The 25,270-nt window shown below is 40.7% G+C and overlaps 2 protein-coding genes and 1 pseudogene across 3 annotated transcripts in view; 1 reads left to right on the forward strand and 2 right to left on the reverse strand.

The window, feature by feature from the left end:
• Positions 1–16,797, forward strand: part of LOC118359054 (F-box/LRR-repeat protein 5-like) — a 33,802-nt gene extending 17,005 nt beyond the window's left edge. The window contains exon 11 of the mRNA XM_035737259.2: positions 16,607–16,797. Within this exon, the coding sequence (XP_035593152.1) occupies positions 16,607–16,692 (86 nt within the window). The 3' untranslated portion in view covers positions 16,693–16,797. The remainder of the gene's footprint in view (positions 1–16,606) is intronic.
• Positions 2,377–3,478, reverse strand: LOC118358813 (protein BTG3-like; annotated as a pseudogene).
• Positions 6,045–21,171, reverse strand: LOC118359055 (complement C1q tumor necrosis factor-related protein 7-like). Of its 2 annotated transcripts, none has more exons than XM_035737262.2 (3): positions 20,781–21,171; positions 12,385–12,624; positions 6,045–7,070 (listed from the first exon to the last, which is right to left on the reverse strand). In XM_035737262.2, exons 1-3 carry the CDS (start codon positions 20,803–20,805, stop codon positions 6,442–6,444), a joined length of 894 nt encoding a protein of 297 aa, XP_035593155.1. In that variant the 5' UTR covers positions 20,806–21,171; the 3' UTR covers positions 6,045–6,441. The 2 variants fall into 2 exon arrangements, with proteins under 2 accessions (XP_035593155.1, XP_035593156.1); XM_035737263.2 differs by lacking the exon at positions 20,781–21,171 and adding an exon at positions 13,205–13,465.
• Positions 21,172–25,270: the final 4,099 nt, after the last annotated feature.

Below are 25,270 nucleotides of genomic sequence, written 5' to 3' on the forward strand. Positions count from 1 at the left end.
AGCTCAAATAAGCAAAGAGAAACGACAGTTCCATCATTACTTTAAGACATGAATGTTAGTCAATGCGGAAAGTGCAGTCGCAAAAACCATCAAGCGCTATAATGGAACTGGCTCTCATGAGGACCGCCACAGGAAAGGAAGATCCAGAGTTACCTTTGCTGCAGAAGATAAGTTCATTAGAGTTACCAGCCTCAAAAATCGGCAATTAACTGCACCTCAGATTGCAGCCCAAATAAATGCTTCACAGAGTTAAAGTAACAGACACATCTCAAAATCAACTGTTCACAGGAGACTGCGTGGTCGAATTGCTGCAAAGAAACCACTACTAAAGAACACTAATAATAATAAGAGACTTGCTTGGGCCAAGAAACATGAGAAATGGACATTAGACCAGTGGAAATCTGTCCTTTGGTCTGAAGAGTCCAATTTTTAGATTTTTGGTTCCAACCGCCGTGTCTTTGTGAAACTCAGAGAACGTGAACAGATTATCTCATGTGTGGTTCCCACTGTGAAGCATTCGCTAGCTAAGTGGAAGTAAAAGTTTTTTTTAAATACAACATGTAGCTATCTCTTTCTCTCTCTCTTTGCCTCTCATTTTTGAAGACATGAATTTGTTCAAAACTGTTCAACTATTGTCTTTCTCTTTAAGTCAACTACTCAACACATTTTAGGCACTGCTAGCTGTAGCTCATGCTTTCATTACTAGAGTCATTCTCTGATCCTTTGATTGGGGGGACAACATGTCAGTTCATGCTGCAAGAGTTATGATAGGTTGGAGGATGTCCTCCGGAAGTTGTCATAATTACTGTGTAAGTCTATGGAATGGGGTGAGAACCACGAGACCCCTAGGTTTTGTATTGAAGTCAATGTAACCAGAGGAGGATGGAAACTAGCTGTCCTCCGGCTACACCATGGTGCTACCCTACAGAGTGCTGTTGAGGCTACTGTAGACCTTCATTGCAAAACAGTGTGTTATAAACACTTATTTGGTGATGTGAATATATTTAGTATAGTTTTATATAAAAAGGATAACATTTTAAATGCTTCACTATTAAACATTTTCTGAAATTCACTGAGGAGGAGGGTCCTTCTCTTTCTCCCCTAAGGAGCCTCCACTGGCCTAATGTTCCCCCTGTACCTTTAGATCTAGCCAGAATGAACAGTGGGCGGATGGTGAATAGTCTATTTCAGTTGGTGTATCAGATATGACAATACAGTGGTATTATAATGCAATCTTTTTCACATTTATTATGACATTTTATCATAATCTATTTTGTGAATCTTCAAGCATTTCCCAGCTATCAATAAAGTGCAGAAGATGTCCAAACTGATACGTAAAGGCGCATAGCATAGCTTCTGTAAGCATGAGCGAGGCCACTGTCCAATAATTATGTACAGTAAGAAGGACTCTTTAGGCTACTTCTAGACACTTGTTAAGACATAGTATTTGCTTAACATGCGTGATCCTTTGCACTTTTTTATCGATTGTCATTTTTATCCATGCATTTCCCTAATTTGACCACGTGTCTTGCTATCGGTTATGCACACATGACTGTAAGTCGCTTTGGATAAAAGCGTCTGCTAAATGGCATATATTATTATTATTATTATTATCATATTAGAGGTTCCGTTAGTGAATTATTGCTGATCAAAGATTTGGAGGAAACTAAACCACGGTCGTTTTCTCAGCATGTTAATTTTTCAAAACTTTGGTATTGTTTAGACTTATACTAAAGGTTATTTACAATACAATATTACAATTACATAAAAACAACATATGTAAACATCCATGCGTAAAGATCAACCCTGTCCAGACCTGTTTGGATAAATGCATGGAGCCATTCAATGACGCAGTATTACCTTTTTTTCCCACTAATTGGTCTTTTGACCTATCTGATCAGCTCTGAAAAAGATCTGATGTGATTGGTCAAAATACAAATTAGTGGAAAAAACATCCAAATTGGGCTGCCTGTGTAAACACAGCCTTTGGGGTCTTACTTAATGTTTCTGTTTTTACTGTGTGCATTAGGGCCTAAGTGTCATTTTTATTTATACTATGCATTACTTGTATTTGCATTTTAGTCATTTAGCAGACGCTCGTATCCAGAGCCATTAGGGTTAAGTGCCTTGCACATTGATAGATTTTTCAACTAGTCGGCTAAAACCTTTCGGTTACTGGCCCAACGCTCTTAACAGCTAGGCAACCTACCGCCCATGAACTATTGCTTGCTCTAGTGGTTACCGTCAACAGCTCAGGGAACCTGTGCACCTGGAACAAGTTAATACTAAGGTCAACACTTGCTACAGTGGTCCCTTTTTATTATTATTTTTTTTTTTAACCTTTATTTAACTAGGCAAGTCAGTTAAGAACAAATTCTTATTTTCAATGACAGCCTAGGAACAGTGGGTTAACTGCCTGTTCAGTGGCAGAACGACCTTATCAGCTCGGGGATTTGAACTTGCAACCTTTCGGTTACTATTCCAATGCTCTAACCACTACCCTGCCGCCCCTAACAGTAAGCCTGGCCTGGAGTGCCACCCCAGTATCCGTGCCCCCCTCTCTGGCCAGGCAGAGCCCAGCCATTGTGTCTGAAGGGCTGGGTCGTTCTGCCTTGGGGTCTGAAGCCATAGTGAGGAGGACATGGAAGGCCGTTATGTCCTTCACCAGGCCCCATCTTCTCCTGCTTGGACACTGGAGGACTCCACAAAGAAGCAGCTGGGTAGATTACCTGCTATGTGTGGAAATTTTGGGGGAAGGTAGGGGGAAGACAGGTTTCGCTGAGACTACTATCCTCATCTGAGGATGAACCAGAGTGGTAGTTAGACGTCACCCTCTCCACAGCGCTGGTCACCTTAGTCACATTCTCTTCACTAAAGTAACTGGCCACCATGAAAGCATGGTTCTTCTCTCCATACCTGCAGCACACCTCCCCTGGGTCCACTCACAAAGGGAGTTTTCTGGGCAGATCAAGGTCCTTGTACTGAACACCTCTCTCATGGCAGGCCCACAACAGCTCTGGATCCTCCCTCTGCAACCTGTTCAGACGAATACGACTGAAGTCCTTTGCTGGGGTTGTCAGCAAAGGACACTAAAATTACCCCTAAATATCTCCTGCGGTGTTTTGTACACACATCCAGATACTCAGCTTGTTTGTGGGGTGACTTTTTTAGGGACGGGAGAGATTCTCTGAATATTTAGGGCAATGGGTTCTATAACTGACTCAAATAGTTTTTTGTGTGCTCTTGGGCAATGCTGTCTAGATGGAATTTGTATTTGTATTTATTTTTGTCTTACTGAGATTTACTGTCAGGGCCCAGGTCTGACAGAATCTGTGCAGAAGATCTAGGTGCTGCTACAGGCCCTCCTTGGTTGGGGATAGAAGCACCAAATCATCAGCAAAACAGTAGACATTACAAAAAAATGACCAACAACATCCACCTTGAAGTTCATAACAGCTGCAGCAGCCACTGTCGCCATTGTCACACTCCAACAACAAAAGCTAGCTAGCATTACTAGCTTTAGCGTGGGAAAACTACTGCTTGCGCCACTGATTATTTTCTCTTGCGCATTCAGTAGAAGGCCATGACACGTCACTTTCTTTTTGAAATGGTCCCACCCATTGCAAGTCAAAATGTGACTGGTTGCTTCCACAACACTCCAAAGTTCTGATCTAATACAGTTGAATGGCAAAGGCCTTCTGCCCAGCTTCTGAATGCCTAGCCAATGAATGGCTGAGCTAGCTAGCTAGATTTTTCTACCCAGAGAAAAACAAAAAAACTACCAAGGGGAAAAAAAGCTAATCATTTATCTTTCATCTCTCTTTGTTTAACCATTTTCTTTTAGTCACAAGAGGTAAATGTATCTGAGCGAGCGAAACAGCATCCCTCTGACTCAGTATGTGTCGGCCATCTGTCTGATGCTGTCTGTTGTATGACATTGTTGCCAACCGTAGCATTGAATGCAAGGGAAGCCATTTTGGCTTCTCTTGATAAAAAATAAACAATAATAATAATAGACAATCAAGTGTTGAGCTAAACTGAGTGAGTTCAACTGAATTGTCCTGGTTCCCCCTCCCACACATCCCTCATGTCTGTACAGATTTATTTCCATTTTTTATGAGCTAACAGCTCCTCCATAATCACCTGCATACTTTTTATGTGATGAGAGAAGCAATATTCTCTGATGGTAAACAAGATAACAGGAACATAAATTCTTCAAAAATTCTTGAAGTCATGCCAAAAAACACATGGGGAAGATTTCAACACATACTGCTCTAAATCAGCTGGACCAGACCACAATGATAATCTATGGGTAGTAGAATTAGATGACTTGATTACTTGGCTGCAGAGTCCGACTATCTGCCATATCTCTAGTGTTTTGCTGGGATATTATAGAGAGAGTAAAGGGGGTAATGATTGTGCTGATAGGGACGAACTGGTTTATTACAGTCAGTTTCCAATGATAACTTTAACATGTGTTACATTACACTCTCGGTATTGAGCATTTATATCATATATTCTAAAATGTGTTACGTTACACTCTTGGTATTAAGCATTTACAGTTGAAGTGTGAAGTTTACATACACTTAGGTTGGAGTCATTAAACCTCATTTTTCAACCACTCACTAAATTTCTTGTTTACAAACTATAGTTTTGGCATGTCAATTAAGACATCTACTTTGTGCATGACACAAGTCATTTTCCAACAATTGTTTACAGACAGATTATTTCCCTTATAATTCACTGTATCACAATTCCAGTGGGCCAGAGGTTTACATACACTAAGTTGACTGTGCCTTTAAACAGCTTGGAAAATTCCAGAAAATTATGTCATGGCTTTAAAAGCTTCTGATAGGCTAATTAACATAATTTGTGTCAATTGGAGGTGTACCTGTGGATGTATTTCAAGGCCTACCTTCAAACGCAAGTGCCTCTTTGCTTGACATCATGGGCAAATCAAAATAAATCAGCCAAGACCTCAGAAAAAAAAATGTAGACCTCCACAAGTCTGGTTCAGCCTTGGGAGCAATTTTCAAACGCCTGAAGGTACCACGTTCATTTGTACAAACAATAGTACGCAAGTATTAACACCATGGGACCATGCAGCCGTCATACCTCTCAGGAAGGAGACACGTTCTGGTCACCCCCAAAGCCAATTCCTCCTTTGGCTGCCTTTCCTTCCAGTTCTCTACTGCCAATTACTGGAACGAATTGCAAGAATCACTGAAGCTGGAGACTTATCTCCCTCACTAGCTTTAAGCCTCAGCTGTCAGAGCAGCTCACAGATCATTGCACCTGTACATAGCCCATCTGAAAATAGCCCGTCCAACTACCACATCCCCGTATTGTTATTTTTCTTCTTCTCCTTTTCACCCCAGTATCTCTACTTGCACATTCATCTTCTGCACATCTATCACTGCAGTGTTTAATTGCTAAATTGTAATTACTTCGCCACTACGGCCTATTTATTGCCTTACCTCCCTAATCTTACCTCATTTGCACACACTGTATATATATTTTTTTATATTGTGTTATTGACTGTACATTTGTTTATTCCATGTGTAACTCTGTGTTGTTGTTTGTGTCACACTGCTTTGCTTTATCTTGGCCAGGTCCCAGTTGTAAATGAGAACTTGTTCTCAACTGGCCTACCTGGTTAAATAAAGGTAGAATATTTTTTTAAATAATAAATAAATAAAAACCTGTAACCTCAGTTACACCAGCTCTGTCAGGAGGAATGGGCCAAAATCACCCAACTTATTGTGGGCAACTTGTGGAAGGCTACCTGAAACGTTTGACCCAAATTAAACAATTTAAAGGCAACACTACCAAGTACTAATTGAGTTTATGTAAGCTTCTGATCCACTGGGAATGTGATGAAAGAAATAAAAGCTGAAATAAATAATTCTCTCTGCTATTATTCTGACATTTCACATTCTTAAAATAAAGTGGTGATCCTAACTGACCTAAAACAGATACTTTTTACTTGGATTAAAAATCAGGAATTGTAAAAACCTGAGTTTATATGTATTTGGCTAACTTCCGGCTTCAACTGTATATCATATCTCCGCACTGGCTGTATAGTACTTGTGCCTTCAACACAAATATTTTTCAACTCTAATACTATTCAATACTTTGAAAAGAGAGTACAGGGTAGATTCATTACTGACTGAGTGCATATCATTACTTTTATTAATGAAACATATCACTTTGATATACTTAGACATTTTTCTCCAAACAAACATTGTAAACAAACATTTAAAAAAATGTATGTTTCTCACGCCAAAATACATAAGCTCATACACACATGCTTGCATACATGTACACCCACATAGTTATATAGTATATAAATAATACATGCTGAAATATAGATACTGTAAATATGTCAAGGGGAGGCTACAAACTCAGCCCTCTCAGTCCTTTATTGAGTGTTATAAGTCACTATGCGTAGTCCTCTGCCAGTGAGTCCAGGTAGTTTGTGTCTGCATAGAGCAGGAATCCAGAGAACAGGCTGTCAGACCACCCTGCTTCTGCAAACAGGCCATTCTGGTCCTTGAAGAAGATCTCCAGCCACACCTCATCTTCTGGGTTCAGGAACATCACAAGTGACCCAGAGGCCACGTCATGGTTCCCTGTGTTGGCATCAAATGTCTTGATGCGGTACTGCCCGTTCTGCACCAGCCCGATGGCCAGATGCTTGTTGGCCAGTGTGATGTCATAGGAGAAGTAGTAGATGCCCGGGTAGGCGCAGATGAACTTACCCGTTTCTGGGTTGTAGTGGCCCCCCTCATTGAAGAGGACCTTGTTGAACTTGATAGGTTCCTTCTCAGCAGGGTAACTGCTGGTGATTCCCACAGAGAAGGCTGCTTTAGGCACCAGGCTGCCACACCTGCAGATGCCTGCCGTACCCAGTGGTCCTCGATGGCCCTTGTCCCCTTTCTTCCCAAGGGGCCCTGGTGGCCCTGGTCGGCCCCCGTCCCCGCATTCTCCATCAGGACCTCTCTTCCCCCCTGGACCCCGGACACCCCGCTCGCCACGTTTACCCGTTGGGCCGAGTTTCCCCTTTACCCCTGAAACAGAGAGATACAGTTGGCGATCAGACTGACTGTGATTCTAGCTGTGTATTGCCTTTGACACATTCTAGAACAGTTCTGGGTGTCACTTTAGACCAGCATTGATGACCTATTTGTAATATGAGTAAGATGATTCCCTGTGCATGTTCAATAATACTATTAGTGAATAGGCTCAGTGGCCTCACATCCATCCTCAGTTATTATGTCACCCTTGGAATCCAGCCACAATCTACAGACAGTGCTGCACTGACTGGTGTACAGTGTGGTGAGATCTGGGACTGTATCAAACCAAACCATCACACAATACATTTTCTTGGAGCTTGGAAAGAAGGGACAGGATGCATGTGTGTGCATGTACTGAATGTCTGCAAAAATGAGTGCTATTCTGATGTGTGTGTCTGAGAATGCGTCTGTGTGGATTTGCGCGCCACGGAGTCCTTTTAATCTGTAAATCTGTAAAAGAATATCATGCAGAACGCAGGGACTTTGAGCCTGACATTTAGGGCTCATTGATATAGTATGTTTTGCATCTGATACTAATGCAGGATTTATCTTAAAGCCAGAATGCTAATTATACCGTGACATTCTGGGGTCTCTATTTTCTTTCAAGGTACTTCCTGTTTTATTTTTTATGGGCCTAATAGTAAAGACATTTATTTTCAGGGTAAACGTGTTTTACCTTTTAATATGACATAAACACAACCAGTCATGATGTTTTCATCTGATTGTCAATTCACTTCAAAAAGTAGGATACCTGCGCGTTCAAACAGTGCACTGTGCACCCGCCATTTGATGAAGGGAAAGAAACATCTGTTACATTTTAAAGTTGACTAATTCAGCTGATGCTCTTATCCAGTGGTGTAAAGTACTTAAGTAAAAATACTTTAAAGTACTACTTAAGTAGTTTTCTGGGTATCTATACATTTGACAACTTTTACTTTTACTTCACTACATTCCTAAAGAAAAGAATGTACTTTTTACTCCATACATTTTCCAGGACACCCAAAAGTGTTCTTTACATTTTGAAAGGAAAATGGTCCAATTCACACTCTTATCAAGAGAACATCCCTGGTCATCCCCACTGCCTCTGACCTGGTGGACTCACTAAACAGAGAACATCCCTGGTCATCCCCACTGCCTCTGACCTGGTGGACTCACTAAACAGAGAACATCCCTGGTCATCCCCACTGCCTCTGACCTGGTAGACTCACTAAACAGAGAACATCCCTGGTCATCCCCACTGCCTCTGACCTGGTGGACTCACTAAACACCAATGTTTCATTTGGAAATTATGTCTGAATGTTGGAGTGTGCCCCTGGCTATCAGTCAATAAAGAAAAACAAGAACATTGTGCCATCTGTTTTGCTTAATATAAGAAATTTGAAACAATTGATACTTTTACTTTTGATACATAGGTCAATTTTTATCAATTCCATTTACTTTTGATACATACGTACAGATGAAGTCGGAAATTTACATACACCTTAACCAAATACATTTCAAATCAGTTTTTCACAATACCTGACGTTTAATCCTAGTAAAAATTCCCTGTCTTAGGTCAGTTAGGATCAGCACTTTATTTTAAGAATGTGAAATGTCAGAATAATAGTGGAGAGAATGATTTATTTCATCTTTTATTTCTTTCATCACATTTCCAGTGGGTCAAAAGTTTACATACACTCAATTAGTATTAGGTAGCATTGCCTTTAAATTGTTTAAATTGGGTCAAACATTTCAGGTAGCCTTCCACAAGCTTCCCACAATAAGTTGGGTGAATTTTGGTCCATTCCTCCTGGCAGAGCTTGTGTAACTGAATCAGTTTTGTAGGACTCCTTGCACACACACACTTTTTCAGTTCTGCCCACAAATTTTCTATAGAATCGAGGTCAGGACTTTGTGATGGCCACTCCAATACCTTGACTTTGTCGTCCTTAAGCCATTTTGCCACAACTTTGGAAGTATGCTTGGGGTCATTGTCCATTTGGAAGACCCATTTGCGACCAAGCTTTAACTTCCCGACTTATGTCTTGAGATGATGCTTCAATATATCCACATAATTTTCCTTCCCTCATGACGCCATCTATTAAATAAAGGTTCAAAAAAAAAAAAGATCCTTTGCTGTTGTTCTGGGATTGATTTGCACTTTTCACACCAAAGTACGTTCATCTCTAGGAGACAGAACACTTCTCCTTTCTGAGCAGTATGACGGCTGTGTGGTCCCATGGTGTTTACACTATTGTTTGTGCAGATGAACGTGTACCACGTGGGACCACTTCAGGCGTTTAGAAATTGCTCCCAAGGATGAACCAGACTTGTGGAGGTCTACAATTATTTTTCTGAGGTCTTGGCTGATTTCTTTTGATTTTCCCATGATGTCAAGCCAAGAGGTACTGCGTTTGAAGGTTGGCCTTGAAATACATCCACAGGTACTCCTCCGATTGACTCAAATTATGTAAATTAGCCTATCAGAAGCTGCGAAAGCCATGACATCATTTTCTTGAATTTTCCAAGCTATTTAAAGGCACAGTCAACTTTGTGTATGTAAACTTCTGACCCACTGGAATTGTGATACAGTGAATTATAAGTGAAATAATCTGTCTGATAACAATTGTTGGAAAATTACTTGTGTCATGCACAAAGTAGATTTGCCAAATCTATAGTTTGTTAACAAGAAATTTGTGGAGTGGTTTAAAAACTAGTTTAATGACTACAACCTAAGTGTATGTAAACATCTGACTTCAGCTGTACATTTAAAACCAAATACTTTTAGACTTTTACTCAAGTAGTATTTTACTGGGTGACTTTCACTTTAGTCATTTTCTATTAAGTTATCTTTACTTTTACACAAGTATAACAATTGAGTACTTTTTCCACCACTGCTCTTATCCAGAGCGACTTACTGTTAATGTATTAATCTTAAGATAGCTCGGTGGGACAACCACGTATCGCAGGCATAGCAAGTCAACTTTTACTCAATAAAGTACAGTAGCGATCAGCAAATTCAGCTATCAGCAAAAAGTGTAATGACATTCGGCAATTGTCATTAGGCATAAACTCTTGTAGCCTGAATTAACTGATGCTTCTTGCTGACAAATGAACCATTTTGTATAAAGAAATTGTCTGTCCTGAGCTCATTGGCGTGGGAAACTGTGAGGGCCAGGTTGAAACAATGTTGCAAGTTCGCTAGGGGGCTGGACCCAGCCCAGCTAGCACTTTTGTTTCCTTTGAAATTGTAGGAACGTATGCTTTTGGTTTCCCATTGGTTCTGGGAACGAAGCCATACGTTTCCTGACTGGTCAAATTAAACGTTTTGTAAATGTTCTAAGAACTGAAGTGAACATTTTTCCTGTTCTGGGAATGTTTATTTTTAGGTTGCAGGGAGGTTCGAGAACATTTTACTATGGTTCCCTGAAAGTTTTTGGAATACGGTAATGTTCTGAGAGCATGTTTCACTAACACTGCTAGCTTAGTTTGGGTTAACTTTTATGAACTCCAAGCACAGATAGGAAACATAAAATTTGATTTGCTTAGGCATTAATCAATCAAACACATTTCTTTTTTATTGTGGCACAGAGTCAGTGAGATTCAAACTTATGATCTTCTGTTCACCTATCAAAGTCCACTGTGCCACCAAGATGGAGCTAGCATGCCATGGTTTTTAGCTCATACATAGCTATTCATTTTAGTCTATTCAAAAAGACCCCATTTCAAAGGAAACAAGGACTCATTAAGATCAGGTGTGGCCAATTAGTGGGTGCAGCCAACACACCTGAACACACATAAGAAGACAGAGGACAGAGAGAGTTTTGTTCATGCTGAGAACGGAATGTATATGGTTTTAAATAACATTCTTATAATGTTCTCTGAACGTTACTAAAGTGTTCCTTTGCTTTTTGTGAATACTTTTCTTAACGTTCTCTGAACAATTTGAGAATATGACTTTAGATAGAACTATGAGGAAACCTGTAGGAAACGTTATGCTGAAGTACTGAAAATCCCACAGAAGAACGTTGTTTCTTAACGTTCTCGGAAGAGCTCAGCAACTATACTGCACCATTTTGTGGTAAGGTTGTATAAAAAATAACCATAGGACAACCACGCTCTCACCAAGTTCTAGGATACATATGGTTCTCAGAACGTCAGGTTCTACCTGTGAGTTGATAATGTTGCAAGTTGGTAGCGGGCTGGACCTAGTCAATACAATGTTGACAGTTTGCTAGAAAACTCAAGACAGACAGAGAGAAAAACAGAGAGATGAATGCGATTGAAATAACCTGAACCAACTGTAACTGGTTTAAAGAATGACACAGAAGGTGGGGTGTTCGTTTAATTTAGTAAAAGCTTTTATTTTCATTTTTACCACTGTAGCAGTCCAAAATTTGATTTGAAAGAAATAGAAGAATGGTTGTTTCAGCTTCTATGGCAGCGCTGACCCATATAAAGTCTGGAGCAGGTTTTCATCAAGGATCTCCCTGTACTTTGCTCCGCTCTGTACTAGTCTCCCAGTCCCTGCCGCTGAAAAACATCCCAACATGCCATCACCATGCTTCACGGTAGGGATGGTTTCCTCCAGACGTAACGCTTGGCATTCAGGCCAAAGACTTCAATCTTGGCAAACTCCAAGCGGGCTGTCATGATCCTTTTACTGAGGAGTGGCTTCCGTCTGGCCACTCTACCATAAAGGCCTGATTGGTGGAGTGCTGCAGAGATGGTTGTCCTTCTAGAAGGTTCTCCCATCTCCACAGAGGAACTCTGGAGCTCTATCAGAGTGACCATTGGATTCTTGGTCACCTGCCTGACCAAGGCCCTTCTCCTCTGAATGCTCAGTTTGGATTCTTGGTCACCTCCCTCCCCCAATTGCTCAGTTTGGCCAGGCGGCCAGTTCTAGGAAGAGTCTTGGTAGTTCCAAACTTCTTCCATTTAAGAATGATGGAGGCCACTGTGTTCTTGGGGACCTTCAAGGCTGCAGAAATGTTTTGGTACCCTTCCCCCGATCTGTGCCTCGACACAATCCTGTCTCGGAGCTCTAAGGACAATTCCTTCAACCCCATGGCTTGGTTTTTGCGCTGACATGCTCCGTCAACTGTGGGACCTTATATAGACAGGTGTGTGCCTTTCCAAATCATGTCCAATCAATTGAATTCATCACAGGTGGATTCCAATCAATGTTGTGGTGATACTGCCAAATCTGGCCATGTATTGTATTACATGTTGATAGAGCTAATGTAGACAATACGGAAATATACAGTATGAGTCAATATGTGAACTGTGTGGATATGTGTTATGGAGTTATACAAGGTCAGTACTGTACCTGCTTCACCCTTCTCTCCTTTCTCTCCCTTCCTGCCATCTCTTCCGTCTCTTCCTGGGATTCCCATATTCCCATTTTCCCCTGGAGGCCCGTTTGGGCCAGGTTTACCTGGCCTCCCTGGTAACCCCAGAACACTGCAGATCAGACGAGGCGGAGGTCCTTTCAACTTGGCCTCCAGCTGCTGACCAATCACACACTGGCAAAGAAAAGCCACGGACACAAACAGCCACATCCTCACCTCTGTGGGAGGGAGGGAGGGGGAGGGGGAGGGAGGGAGGGAGAGGGAGGGAGAGAGAGAGAGAGAGAGAGAGAGAGAGAGAGAGAGAGAGAGAGAGGAGAGAGAGAGAGAGAGAGAGAGAGAGAGAGAGAGAGAGAGAGAGAGAGAGAGAGAGAGAGAGAGAGAGAGAGAGAGAGAGAGAGAGAAAAAGAGAGAGAGAGAGAGAGAGAATGTAATGTAATACAATACACGACCTCAAACATCCACATTCACAAACAGATGACATGCTCTGATAAAGGTAGTGTGCATATAAATCTAACAAATCTGAGTACTTTCTTCTAAGTTCTATATTGAGAAACAGCCCCATTTATATTGCAGTTATTAGATAGGAACAGATATGAAGACAAAACAGTCTCCTGACGGGAGAGGAGCTCGTTCTAGTGTCAGCTAGCCAGAGCAGACTCAGATACAATTGTAGGGACTAGACATTAGACGAGATAGGCATTAGTCACAGCACTATAAAACACAGCAGATTCCCCTGTAAAACAACACATGCCTTAAACAGAGTGACAAACACTGAAAGATTCATCAAGATTTACACACCTCAACACTTCTGCTGAACTACAGCCACAGGGCCAGATGTGGGTCCTAATGAACAGCGCTGACTTTTGGGCTCTTTCTCTCTCTTTCTCTTCTCTGTTTTCAGCCCGCCAGTCACAGGTCATGTTTTAGCGGATGCAGTGAGAGAAGCCTTGCTTGGTGCCAAGCCAATACTTCAGTTATGACAACAGCCAAAACAACTTTGTCAGAGCAACCCAATCGGGAAATAACCTTCTAGACAGACACAGAAACACAGCCATGTTATCTGCTCTTGGATCCACTAAACACTGACAGTGTGCAATAGCAATAATGGTATTACAAGAGGTGGATGATTGCGCTATGCAGCAATGAGATCAGTGATGATTTATAAAGATACAGAAAGAGATGGAACTTAGTTCTGTAAAGGCTGGGGTGCACTGGGCTGTATGGAAGGGACATAAGAGAGCACATCATGGATGCCTCTTTCCCTCTGGCACCCACACTGTAACTGGATACTATTTGGTCAAATGTAATAAGTCATAAGGCTTAAATCATACAAATGAAGTTTGACTTAGTTACACACCAAAGGCAAGCATAATTGACTAGGGTTGTTAGATATGCTTAATAACATTAATTATATTCCATGATAATAATACTGTGAATAATATGCCAAAAAAACATGTATTGCTGTAATTGTAAGCAGCTGTGGGAAAACGTATTTTGAGTTTACTCCAGCTTCAGCACTTATAATATAGTTAATATATCAGTAATGTAACAGAAACCTGAACCGTAGATTCAGACAGGTACAGATGTTTTTAAGATCTGGATAATGCTCACGCCTGTAATTCTGCTGTTGTTTTGTGTTTGTGTCTGCTGTTTGTGTATGTGTGGGCATCTGGGCGTGAGCATATTGGGTCTGTGTCTCTGTCTGTGTTTGTACATCTGCTCCACGTCAGTGTGTCTCTGACAATAGTGCGTTTTTTGGGGGGGATATGTGGATGCTAATGTGTGTTTTGGTCGTAAATATGGTTTACTTCCCATTACACATTGGGTTTCCATGGCTTCTAGTAAAGAAGATGTCAGCTAAGTTTGTTGTCAGATATTAGAGACACAGGATGAACACCATATAATTAGGACTTAGAATATGAGAATGGACATGAACTTTCTTATGATGGTACAATAGATCAACCATTTTGGAAACGGAGTTGGTAAACCAGTGGTCAGCTAGTGCTATGATAAGTTATTGTGTAAAACATAATCTGCACAGTATGTTTGTTAGCTAGCTAGCCAGCCAGTCAGGGTTGGGTAGGTTCCTTTCTAATTGTAATCACTTAAAGTTACTAGTTACCTGTCCAATATTGTCATCAGTAAGTTTTGGATTATGTAATCCAATTACTTTCAATTACTTTTGGATTACTTTCCCCTTAAGAGGCATTAGAAGGAGACGAAAAAGATCCATAAAATGCATTTGGTGTGTCATCATTAGTGGTCTCTTACTTGTGGTTAGATTCACTCAGGTCAAATGCACCTTTTTTCAATGATGATTCTTTTATTTCTTTATTTAATTAGGCAAGTCAGTTAAGAACAAATTCTTATTTTCAATGACGGCCTAGGAACAGTGGGTTGCCTGTTCAGGGGCAGAACGGCCTTGTCGGCTCAGGGATTTGAACTTGCAACCTTCCGGTTACTAGTCCAACGCTCTAACCACTAGGCTACCCTGCCGCCCCAGGGTAGCCTAATTGAATGTCATTGAGTAAACAGAAAGGTGTCATCATGTATTTTTTCTCTTGCAAACATCCTTTCTGAATTTAGAACTAATCCAAGAAGTAATCATTTAGTTTTTGAAAAGTATCTGTAGCCTAATCTGATTACAATATGTTTGCTAGTAATGTAACTGTGCATTCAGAAAGTATTCAGACCCCTTCCCCTTTTCCACATTTTGTTACACATTACAGCCTTATTCTAAAATGGATTAAATAAATGTTATTCCTCATTAATCTACACACAATACCCCATAATGACAAAGCAAAAACAGAAATACCTTATTTACATAAATATTCAGACCCTTTGCTAAGAGTCTTAGAAATAAAGCGCAGGTGCATCCTATTTCCATTGATCATCCTTGAGAGGTTTCTACAACTTGATTGAAGTCCACCTGTGGAAAATTCAATTGATTGGACATGATTTGGAAAGGCACACACCTGTCAGTAAAAGGCACATAACAGCCCCTTTGGAATTTGCCAAAAGGCACATAAAGGACTCTGACTATGAAAAAACAAGATTCTCTGATCTGATGAGACCAAGATTGAACTCTTTGGCCTGAATGTCAAGTGTCACGTCTGAAGGAAACCCGGCACCATCCCTACGGTGAAGCATAATGGTGGCAGCATCATGCTGTGGGGATGTTTTTCAGCGGCAGGGACTGGGAGACTTGAAAAGATTGAGAGAGATATGAACGGAGCAAAGTACAGAGAGATCCTTGATGAAAACCTGCTCCAGGTCTCAGACTGGGGCGAAGGTTCACCTTCCAACAGGACAATGACTCTAAGCACACAGCCAAGACAACGCAGGAGTGGCTTCGGACAAGTCTCTGAATGTCCTTGAGTGGCCCAGCCAGAGCCCGGACTTGAACCCGATCGAACATCCCTGAAAATAGCTGTGCAGCGATGCTCCCCAGCCAACCTGACAGAGCTTGATAGGATCTGCAGAGAAGAATGGGAGAAACTCCCCAAATACAGGTGTGCCAAGCTTGTAGCATTATACCCAAGAAGACACAAGGCTGTAATCTCTGCCAAAGGTGCTTCAACAAAGTACTGAATAAAGGGTCTGAATACTTATGTAAATGTCATATTTCCGTTTTTAATACACTTTTAAATACATTCTCCAAAAAATATAAAAAACTTTTTTTGCTTTGGTCATTATGGGGTATTGTGTATAGATTGATGAGGGGGAAAAAACAATAATCCTTTTTAGAATGAGGCTGTAAAGTAATGAAATGTGGAAAAGGTCAAGGGGTCTGAATATTTTGCAAATGCACTGTACATGTAAGCCTAATTCGTTAGGCTACTCTCCAAACCTGCAGCCATTTTAAGTGGGATGATCCAATATCTTTTCAAATTTACTGCCAATATGCCAGCATTCCATAAAAATAATGCAGTCAACACAGCCAGACACATGCTGAAATCAGTTCATGATAGGACAGACAAGTTGTAAATTCAAAACGTACTGATATTGTATCATATTTTAACACAGTTTTCCAAAAAACAAACATTGAGACATTTATTATCTGTTTGCATATATTTTTTTGTCACACTCATCTGTTTCACCTGTATTTGTGCTTGTCTCCACCCCCCACCTGGTGTCTCCCATCTCCTCTAATTATCCCCTGTGTATTTATGCCTGCGTTTTCTGTTTGTCTGTTGCCAGGTCGTCTTGTCCCGTCAAGTTCTACCAGCGTGTTCCCGTGTTTCCTGTGCTCTAGTTTTTGTTTTTCCTGGTCTTCCCAGTTTTGACCTTTCTCTGATGTGGATTACGACCCTTTGCCTGCCTTGACTTACCTTTTACCTGCCCCTTGAACTATAAAAAACACTGAACTACAATAAACTCTGAGACTCGTACTATCTGCCTCTTGTGTCTGCATCTGGGTCTTAGCCTGAGCCTTGATCATTTTAGAGGCTGTTATACAGACAATTGGTATAAAACTTGTCTAAACCCTATTTATAATTGTTTGATAATATTTTAGGATGACAATAGTTAGGCTATATTACACAATTTCTGATACATCACATGCCTTACTTTCCTGCATAAGTAAATGCAGGAAATGCATCACCTATGCCTCTACTGCCATTCATTCCAATTAGACTGGTATGGATTTCTCCCTGACCACAATGGCGTCCATTTCCATACCATTCTGGAACTTTGAGGGTTAATGACATAGCTGCTCTAGTAATTGAATAGGATCTCTATAATGAACACTCTGTCATGAAGATGGAAGACTTAGATCTTCATGATCAGGGGAATCATAACCCATAGAACATAATATAAATCATCTGTGTAAAACAGTCATACTTTATTCTCACACATGAAAATGCTTTATAGTTGAACACAAGCACATACGCGCATGCACACACACACACACACACACACACACACACACACACACACACACACACACACACACACACACACACACACACACACACACACACACACACACACACACACACACACACACACACACACACACACACACAGTGATGTGTGTCCTGAGGGTCATCCTGGGGGTCGTGGGGCCTCATTTATCAATATTACAGAGAAAATATTCTAAAATACTTTGTACAAACTAAATATAGAACGTTCCAGTCTGGGTTGGCGCCCCCCTTTGGTTGTGCAGTGGCGGAGATCTTTGTGGGCTATACTCAGCCTTGTCTCAGGATGGTAAGTTGGTGGTTGAAGATATCCCTCTAGTGGTGTGAGGGCTGTGCTTTGGCAAAGTGGGTGGGGTTATATCCTTCCTGTTTGGCCCTGTCCGGGGGTGTCCTCGGATGGGGCCACAGTGTCTCCTGACCCCTCCTGTCTCAGCCTACAGTATTTATGCTGCAGTAGTTTGTGTCGGGGGGCTAGGGTCAGTTTTTATATATCTGGAGTACTTCTCCTGTCCTATTCGGTGTCCTGTGTGAATTTAAGTGTGCTCTCTCTAATTCTCTCTTTCTCTCTTTCTTTCTCTCTCTCGGAGGACCTGAGCCCTAGGACCATGTCTCAGGACTACCTGACATGATGACTCCTTGCTGTCCCCAGTCCACCTGGTCGTGCTGCTGCTCCAGTTTCAACCGTTCTGCCTTATTATTATTGGACCATGCTGGTCATTTCTGAACATTTGAACATCTTGGCCATGTTGTGTTATAATCTCCACCCGGCACAGCCAGAAGAGGACTGGCCACCCCACATAGCCTGGTTCCTCTCTAGGTTTCTTTCTAGGTTTTGGCCTTTCTAGGGAGTTTTTCCTAGTCACCTTGCTTCTACACCTGCATTGCTTTCTGTTTGAGGTTTTAGGCTGGGTTTCTGTACAGCACTTTGAGATATCAGCTGATGTACGAAGGGCTATATAAATGCATTTGATTTGATTTGATTTGATTCATATGCATAGACAAAGTGTGATTTATCAAACAATCCTTCGAGTGTCATACGCACACGGTAGGAGATCACCAATGATAAATACCAATTGTTCTCAACCTCAGTGCTCGTACACGGCCTTGGCTAGGGAAGGTTTAGCTAAAAGGGTTAAGGTTTGCGTTAGGGGAAGGTTTAGCTAACATGCTAAGTAGTTGCACAGTAGCTAACAAGTAGTAATTAGTTAAAAAGTTGCTAATTAGCTAAAATGCTAAAGCTGTCTGTGATGAGATTCAAACTCGCAATATTTGGGTAACCATCAGTCTTATGTAACCATAACAAACATAACATATCATACTAATTTGAATGTCCAGGACTTACATTTAATATGTTACGTCTAGTCTATGAGTCCAGGCTGGAAATCACGTCTCAAATCTTCCAACAGAGGAAGACAGAATTCGCTGATTCAATTTCCCATTATCTCAGTCTTTTATAGTGTTTCAACAATGGTTTCACTTTCACACGTACCTCTCATTTAACAAATGACTGTACTTTATATGGATTATTATTGTAACAAATGCACTGATGTGGTCTAATTATATGATATAGCCTGTCATGTTGCACGAATTGACAATGGAAATCGAAAAATTGAACTCTCACATTCACACATTTTTCAACATACAATATACATTATTTTCCCCATTCTCTATTCAACCCTTGACAAACAGTTCCCTTATTCCAGCACTGGGCAATGTGCGTACGCATGGTCATGGCTGTGCGTACATTTATGTACACTCTCAAGCAAACGTTCATATTGATAAATCTCACACTTTGCGTGGAAATGATCCCATGCATGGTTTACACACAGATTTGTGCTATTTATATATTCGTTTTTCATACAGGTAGACCTACCTCTATTGTACTGATGTGAACTACTACTATTATACATGTTTCTAGCCTTTTACATTTTCAACCAAATCAAATGTTATTGGTCACATACACATGGGTTAGCAGATGTTAATGCGAGAGTAGCGAAATGCTTGTGCTTCTAGTTCCGACCTTGCAGTAATATCTAACAAGTGATCTAACAATTTGACAACAACTAACTTATACACACACACAAGTGCAAATGAATGAAGGTGAGTAAATATGGAGGTTTACTATGAAGGTGAGTAAATATGTTTTTAAGTGTAAAAAAGAAGAAGATTTATACCAATTATTCCAGGCACTTTGTATGGTGTTTACGTGTGTGGATCCAGCAGTCATGCAAGTGTAGCAGATAACGTTGATTGACTAGGCCTTACAGTAGGACTCGACGTGTCACGCAAGTGTCAAGGATGTGTAGGCTACGCTCGCCAAATAGGCTACACACGCAATTGCTAAATGCTTTTGGGAACTTCGGCAGAAAAATGTTAACGTAGACCCAGCGAGGCAAAAAAAGACAACGTCGGAGTTTAATTCAATAACAGAGAAGCTGCGAAAAGGAGAGTTGAAAATAAATAGAACGGAGGTCCAAAACAGTAGCCTAATGTTTGGGAAAGATTTGGTGAAGTGGTAAAAGAGGATGATAGCAGTGCCGGCGATGTTATGTGTGATGATTGTAAGGCGCTATACACATTTGACACACACGATTGGGACTTCAAAATGGCCAGCCAAGGAAAATGCAGGCTACTGGTTCAGATGGGTTAAATGGAATACAAGCCTGGAATCTGGACACTGACTGTAGGTCTATAACTTCTCACATAGCATAATTGAACTACTGCACTGTTGGAGCTAGGAACACACGCGTTTCGCTACACCCGCAATAACATCTGCTAAATATGTGTATGTGACCAATACAATTAGATTAGATTTGATAAAGATAACACCTTTAGAGATTGTCCCTAACCGTGCACTAAAAGAAAGAAATCAAATTTCTCCCCTCCTGTTCCCAAGTCAAAATGTACATATGATGTTTTTACTCTAAGAAATCCTTAATTGTGCATGAGTTCATAACACAAATCTAAAAGTAAAATAATGGAACTAAGAAATATAGCAATATTAGGACGAGCAATGTTGGACTGGCATTGACTAAAATACAGTAGAATACAGAATATACATGTGAAATGAGTAAAACATTATGTAAACATTATTGAAGTGACTGGTGTTTCGTAATTAAAATGACCTGAGATTCCATGTCTATGTACATATGGCAGCAGCCTCTAAATTGCAGTGTTGCGTCACCGGGTGGAAGCCAGCGAATTCTAAAAGCTGAGTACCACAACCAGATAAAATATGCATCCAAGCTGAACGGAAATCTTATCAGAAATATGTTGGGTAGTTTTCACAGCTTTAAATGTCCTTCAAGCTGGTCAAACGGACATTTAGGCTACCAATACCAGATCAATGTGCAGAGGTACTAGGCTTCTCATCTTAGTGATCATAGCACTGACATAACGTATGGAATGAAGGAACATGCAGATGTTTGATTTGCCAGTTGAATGCTCTTTACCACAGGCTTGAGATCTGCTCCTCATGTTGACCACTTGAACTACTTCAAATTATGATATTTGTGTCAATCCTCAGGTCTCCTTCCTGGTCACAGTCCTGTCTCCTTGGTGATGAGAAATGAGGAGATTGTCCTTGGATAACATAGTTGTCTCACTCAATCTCTCTGTCGCTCTCTTACCTTCCGCCTGTGTACTCAAACATCTGTGTAGGACTCCCTCTGTCTCTCTGCTCCCTTTCAGAGTCTTGTAAACCTTTCCCTCTCCGATTCATTCCCACCACTCCCTCTTTCTCCCTCATCCACTCCCTCTGTCTCCATACAAACTTTCCACAAAGCAAAACAACTATCACCGACTCAAGTTCAGAGTGCAGGCCTGAGCACACACCCTTTCCCTCCATAAAGTCAACCATAAAGAGTCAACTCTTCACACCATACATCATTCTGAAGTGTGATTCTTGTAACTCCATGATCATTCAGGTAAAGTACAGTATTAGCTACTCTGAGAAGTTGTAGCAATAGCCACATTTAGCCTCTAGATGGAGCTATATATACAGTAAAAGAAGGACAGAGAGAAGGGGAAATAGGGCCTTTGGTAAAGGAGTGCTGTAGGATGGGATCCTGGCTGGTGTTTGGCTACTGACACACCATTTCTCAGTGGTAACACAGCTAGGTGTTCTGAGTGGGCAAATGACCGTCACGTTTACCCTGGTCATGGTCAAACCTGGCCATCTGTCAAAACTGATCTCAAAACCCATTTACTCTGAAACTATCTTCTCTCGCTCCCACACTCTCTCAGGATGCTTGATGTGCTAAGCAGTATATCATATGGACTGCACAATGATCCTGGCCTTATACTTACTAGTCCCAGTGGAGCCCAGCCTCTGGCTGGGTCAATCTATAACGCAACATTTAATCACTTTTCAAGAAGACTAGATTACATACAGGTAATTGACAAAATAAAGGAAACACCAACATAAAGTGTCTTGATAGGGTGTTGAGCCAGAACAGCTTCAATGTGCCTTGGCATAGATTCTACAAGAGTCTGGAACTCTATAGGAGGGATGCGACACCATTCTTCCTCGAGAAATTACATAATTAGGTGTTTTGTTGGTAGAAAATGCTCTCAGGTGCTGCAGCTGAATCTCCCGTAAGTGTTCAATGGGTTGAGATGTGGTGACACACACACACACACAAACACACACACTCCCTCTTTAAACCCCCTATGCTCCTTAGAGACTCCTCTTTCAAAGTCATTGAGATCTCTTCTTCTAGCCATAAACTGGGCATTTTTATACATGACCCTAAGAATGATGGAATGTTAATTGGTTAATTAACTCAGGAACCACACCTGTGTGGAAGCACCTGCTTTCAATGTACTTTGTGTTAACTTATTTTGACAGTTACCTGTATGTTTCATATCACTCACTACACTTCTATTCAGACATACAACTAAAATACTCCTTATGCAGTTAGGCGAGAAAGCAGATGGTAATTTCTCCCTATATACTGTAGCTTAGTCAAGAATAGCTAAGCAATACCTAAGCAATAGCGATGGCATCCTAAACCAGTGGTTCCCAACCACGGATACAAGGACCCATGGGGGTACTTGAGAAGACTCATGAGACCATAGGCTTACATGCATGAGGAGGTACATCAGGGGAACTCCGGGCAAAGACAAACAACTGTCCTAAACATTAGGCAGAGCCATAGAGACAAACACAGAGAAAAACGGCAAGCATGTTGTGTCTGAACAGAATGGGTCTTTATTTATTCAGGAAATGAAAGAAAACAGATTGTAATCAACACACCATTTAAATACAAAACAAACAAACAAACATTTTAATCAGCATTATATCTATTTTGCATATCAAAGAACCATTGAGTAATAATTACAATCGGTACACCTCAAACCACTTTTGTGAATCCATACACCAACTCAAATGTAGAAATGAGTTACTTTAACAATATTACAAGGATTTAGCTTAAAAAATTATTCAAATTAAAATAATATCTATGCAATTAGCCTCTTAAAATGGTATATATTGCCACATAAAAATACAAAATAATATCAATGACATACAATATGAAAAATGTTTCAAAGTATTCTACTATTAAATGAAATGTAAAAAAATGAAAATGAAATGAAATAGAAATATGCATGAAAAATTATCTCTTTTTGTTAGCAAAACACGATTGAAAATAATTACAATCATTTACATCAGTACAAAGATATCTGGATTTAAAAATAGTTGCAATGAAAAGGGCTTTCTTTTCTGACAGTAAAAAATGACACTGTGGATCAGAAATATGCTAAATATGCAATGAAAAAAATAAATCTGCATTAAAAAGGTTTACACTGTAATTCTTACTTTTTATACAAACATTAGAAACAGTATTGCACGTCACAACACAGAATCGAGGTTAGTCAGCCTTTCAAAATGTGTTATATTCAAGTTTCAGAGCATCTATGAGGAGAGGCACCGCGGGCCTCGATGCAACAGGGGGAGAATCTCAAGTGTCTTCCGTGAATATAATAAAACCCTCAATGTTTCTTTCCTTCAATTAAAAGGTGTAAAGCTGAACTTCTATATCAACCATTTAGACATGTTAAAACAGTTATATAGTAATACATCAATATATACATAATGACATGATTTTTTAAATAGTTTGTTTATTTTTTTCTTTCAACGGAGCCCGGCTTAATAACATAATTAGAATATTAGGACAACTAAAATATGTATCATAATAATAATAACAAACCTATTGAAATAAAAAAATACAATCAAAATCAAATAGTTATTTGTCTACTAAAAAGTGAAATAAATATGATTCTTAAAAGTACAAAGACACAAACATTCAGTGCCTTCGGAAAGTATTCAGACCCCTTGGCTTTTTCCAAATTTTGTTATGTTACAACCTTACTCTAACATTTATTAAATTGTCCCCCCCCCCCTCATCAATCTACACACAATGCCCAATAATGACAAAATATTTGCACATGTATTAAGAACCTTTACTCAGAACATGTTGAAGCACTTTTGGCAGCGATTACAGCATCGGATCTTCTTGGGTATGACACTACAAGCTTGGCACACCTGTATTTGGGGAGTTGCTCCCATTCTTCTCTGCAGATCTTCTCAAGCTCTGTCAGGTTGGATGGGGAGCGTTGCTGCATAGCTATTTTCAGGTCTCTCCAGAGATGTTCGTTCGGGTTCAAGTCTGGGCTCTGGCTGGGCCACTCAAGGCCATTCAGAGACTTGTCCCAAAGCCACTCCTGCGTTGTCTTGGCTGTGTGCTTAGGGTCGTTGTCCTGTTGGAAGGTGAACCTTCGCCCCCGTCTGAGGTCTTGAGCACTCTGAAGCAGGTTTTTGGCAAACTCCAAGTGGACTGTCATGTGCCTTTTACTGAGGAGTGGCTTCCGTCTGGCCACTCTACCATAAAGGCCTGATTGGTGGAGTGCTGCAGAGATGGTTGTCCTTCTGGAAGGTTCTCCAATCTCCACAGAGGAACTCTAGAGATCTGTCAGAGTGACCATTGGATTCTTGGTCACCTCCCTCCCCCAATTGCTCAGTTTGGCCGGGCGGCCAGCTCTATGAAGAGTCTTGGTGGTTCCAAACTTCTTCCATTTAAGAATGATGGAGGCCACTGTGTAATTGGGGACCTTCAATGCTGCAGAAATGTTTTGGTATCCTTCCCCAGAGCTGTGCCTCGACACAATCCTGTCTCGTAGCTCTACGGAAAATTCCTTCAACCTCTTGGCTTGGTTTTTGCTCTGACATGCATTGTGTGTGCCTTTCCAAATCATGTAAAATCAATTGAATTTACCGCAGTTGGACTCCAACAATAATGTTGTAGAAACATCTCAAGAATGATCAATGGAAAAAGGATGCACCTGAGCTCAATTTCGAATGTCATAGCAAAGGGCCTGAATACTTATGCAAATAAAATGTCTAAAAACCTGATTTTGCTTTGTCATTATGGGGTATTTTTTGTAGATGGCTGAGAATTTGTATTAATTTAATCAATTTTAGAATAATGCTGTAACATAATAAAACATGAAAAAAGTCAAAGGGGTCTGAATACTTTCCGAAGGCACTGTACAAATTAACAGTGTTCAACATATTACTCAAATTACTCAACAAACAGCACAAGGAGTCAAGTGTTACAGGGCAATGGTGACAATGTAAAAGCGAGCTCTGTTCTGTTCTGAGCAGAACACCAACCACACCACGAACGCCGTACAAGAACTCTCGAGTACAAGTAGGGTGGCTGGTGGCTAAAGGATCCCTCATTTGCTTTGAAGCTGTTGCTCATCATTTTTTGGCTACCATTTTGTAGAGCCAGTCATCATAGCTCAGCACCCTATTAACCTACAGAGAGCCGGGCAGAAACACATGTCCTGTAACAACCGGACTCCGTTTGAATATATTAGAACGTATTAGATAACTACTCCCTTCACATAGAAAAACCTAAGACCACCGCCTCCGCACACA

This window comes from Oncorhynchus keta, chromosome 26, assembly GCF_023373465.1.
Source record: "Oncorhynchus keta strain PuntledgeMale-10-30-2019 chromosome 26, Oket_V2, whole genome shotgun sequence".
NCBI classification, from domain to species: Eukaryota; Metazoa; Chordata; class Actinopteri; order Salmoniformes; family Salmonidae; genus Oncorhynchus; species Oncorhynchus keta.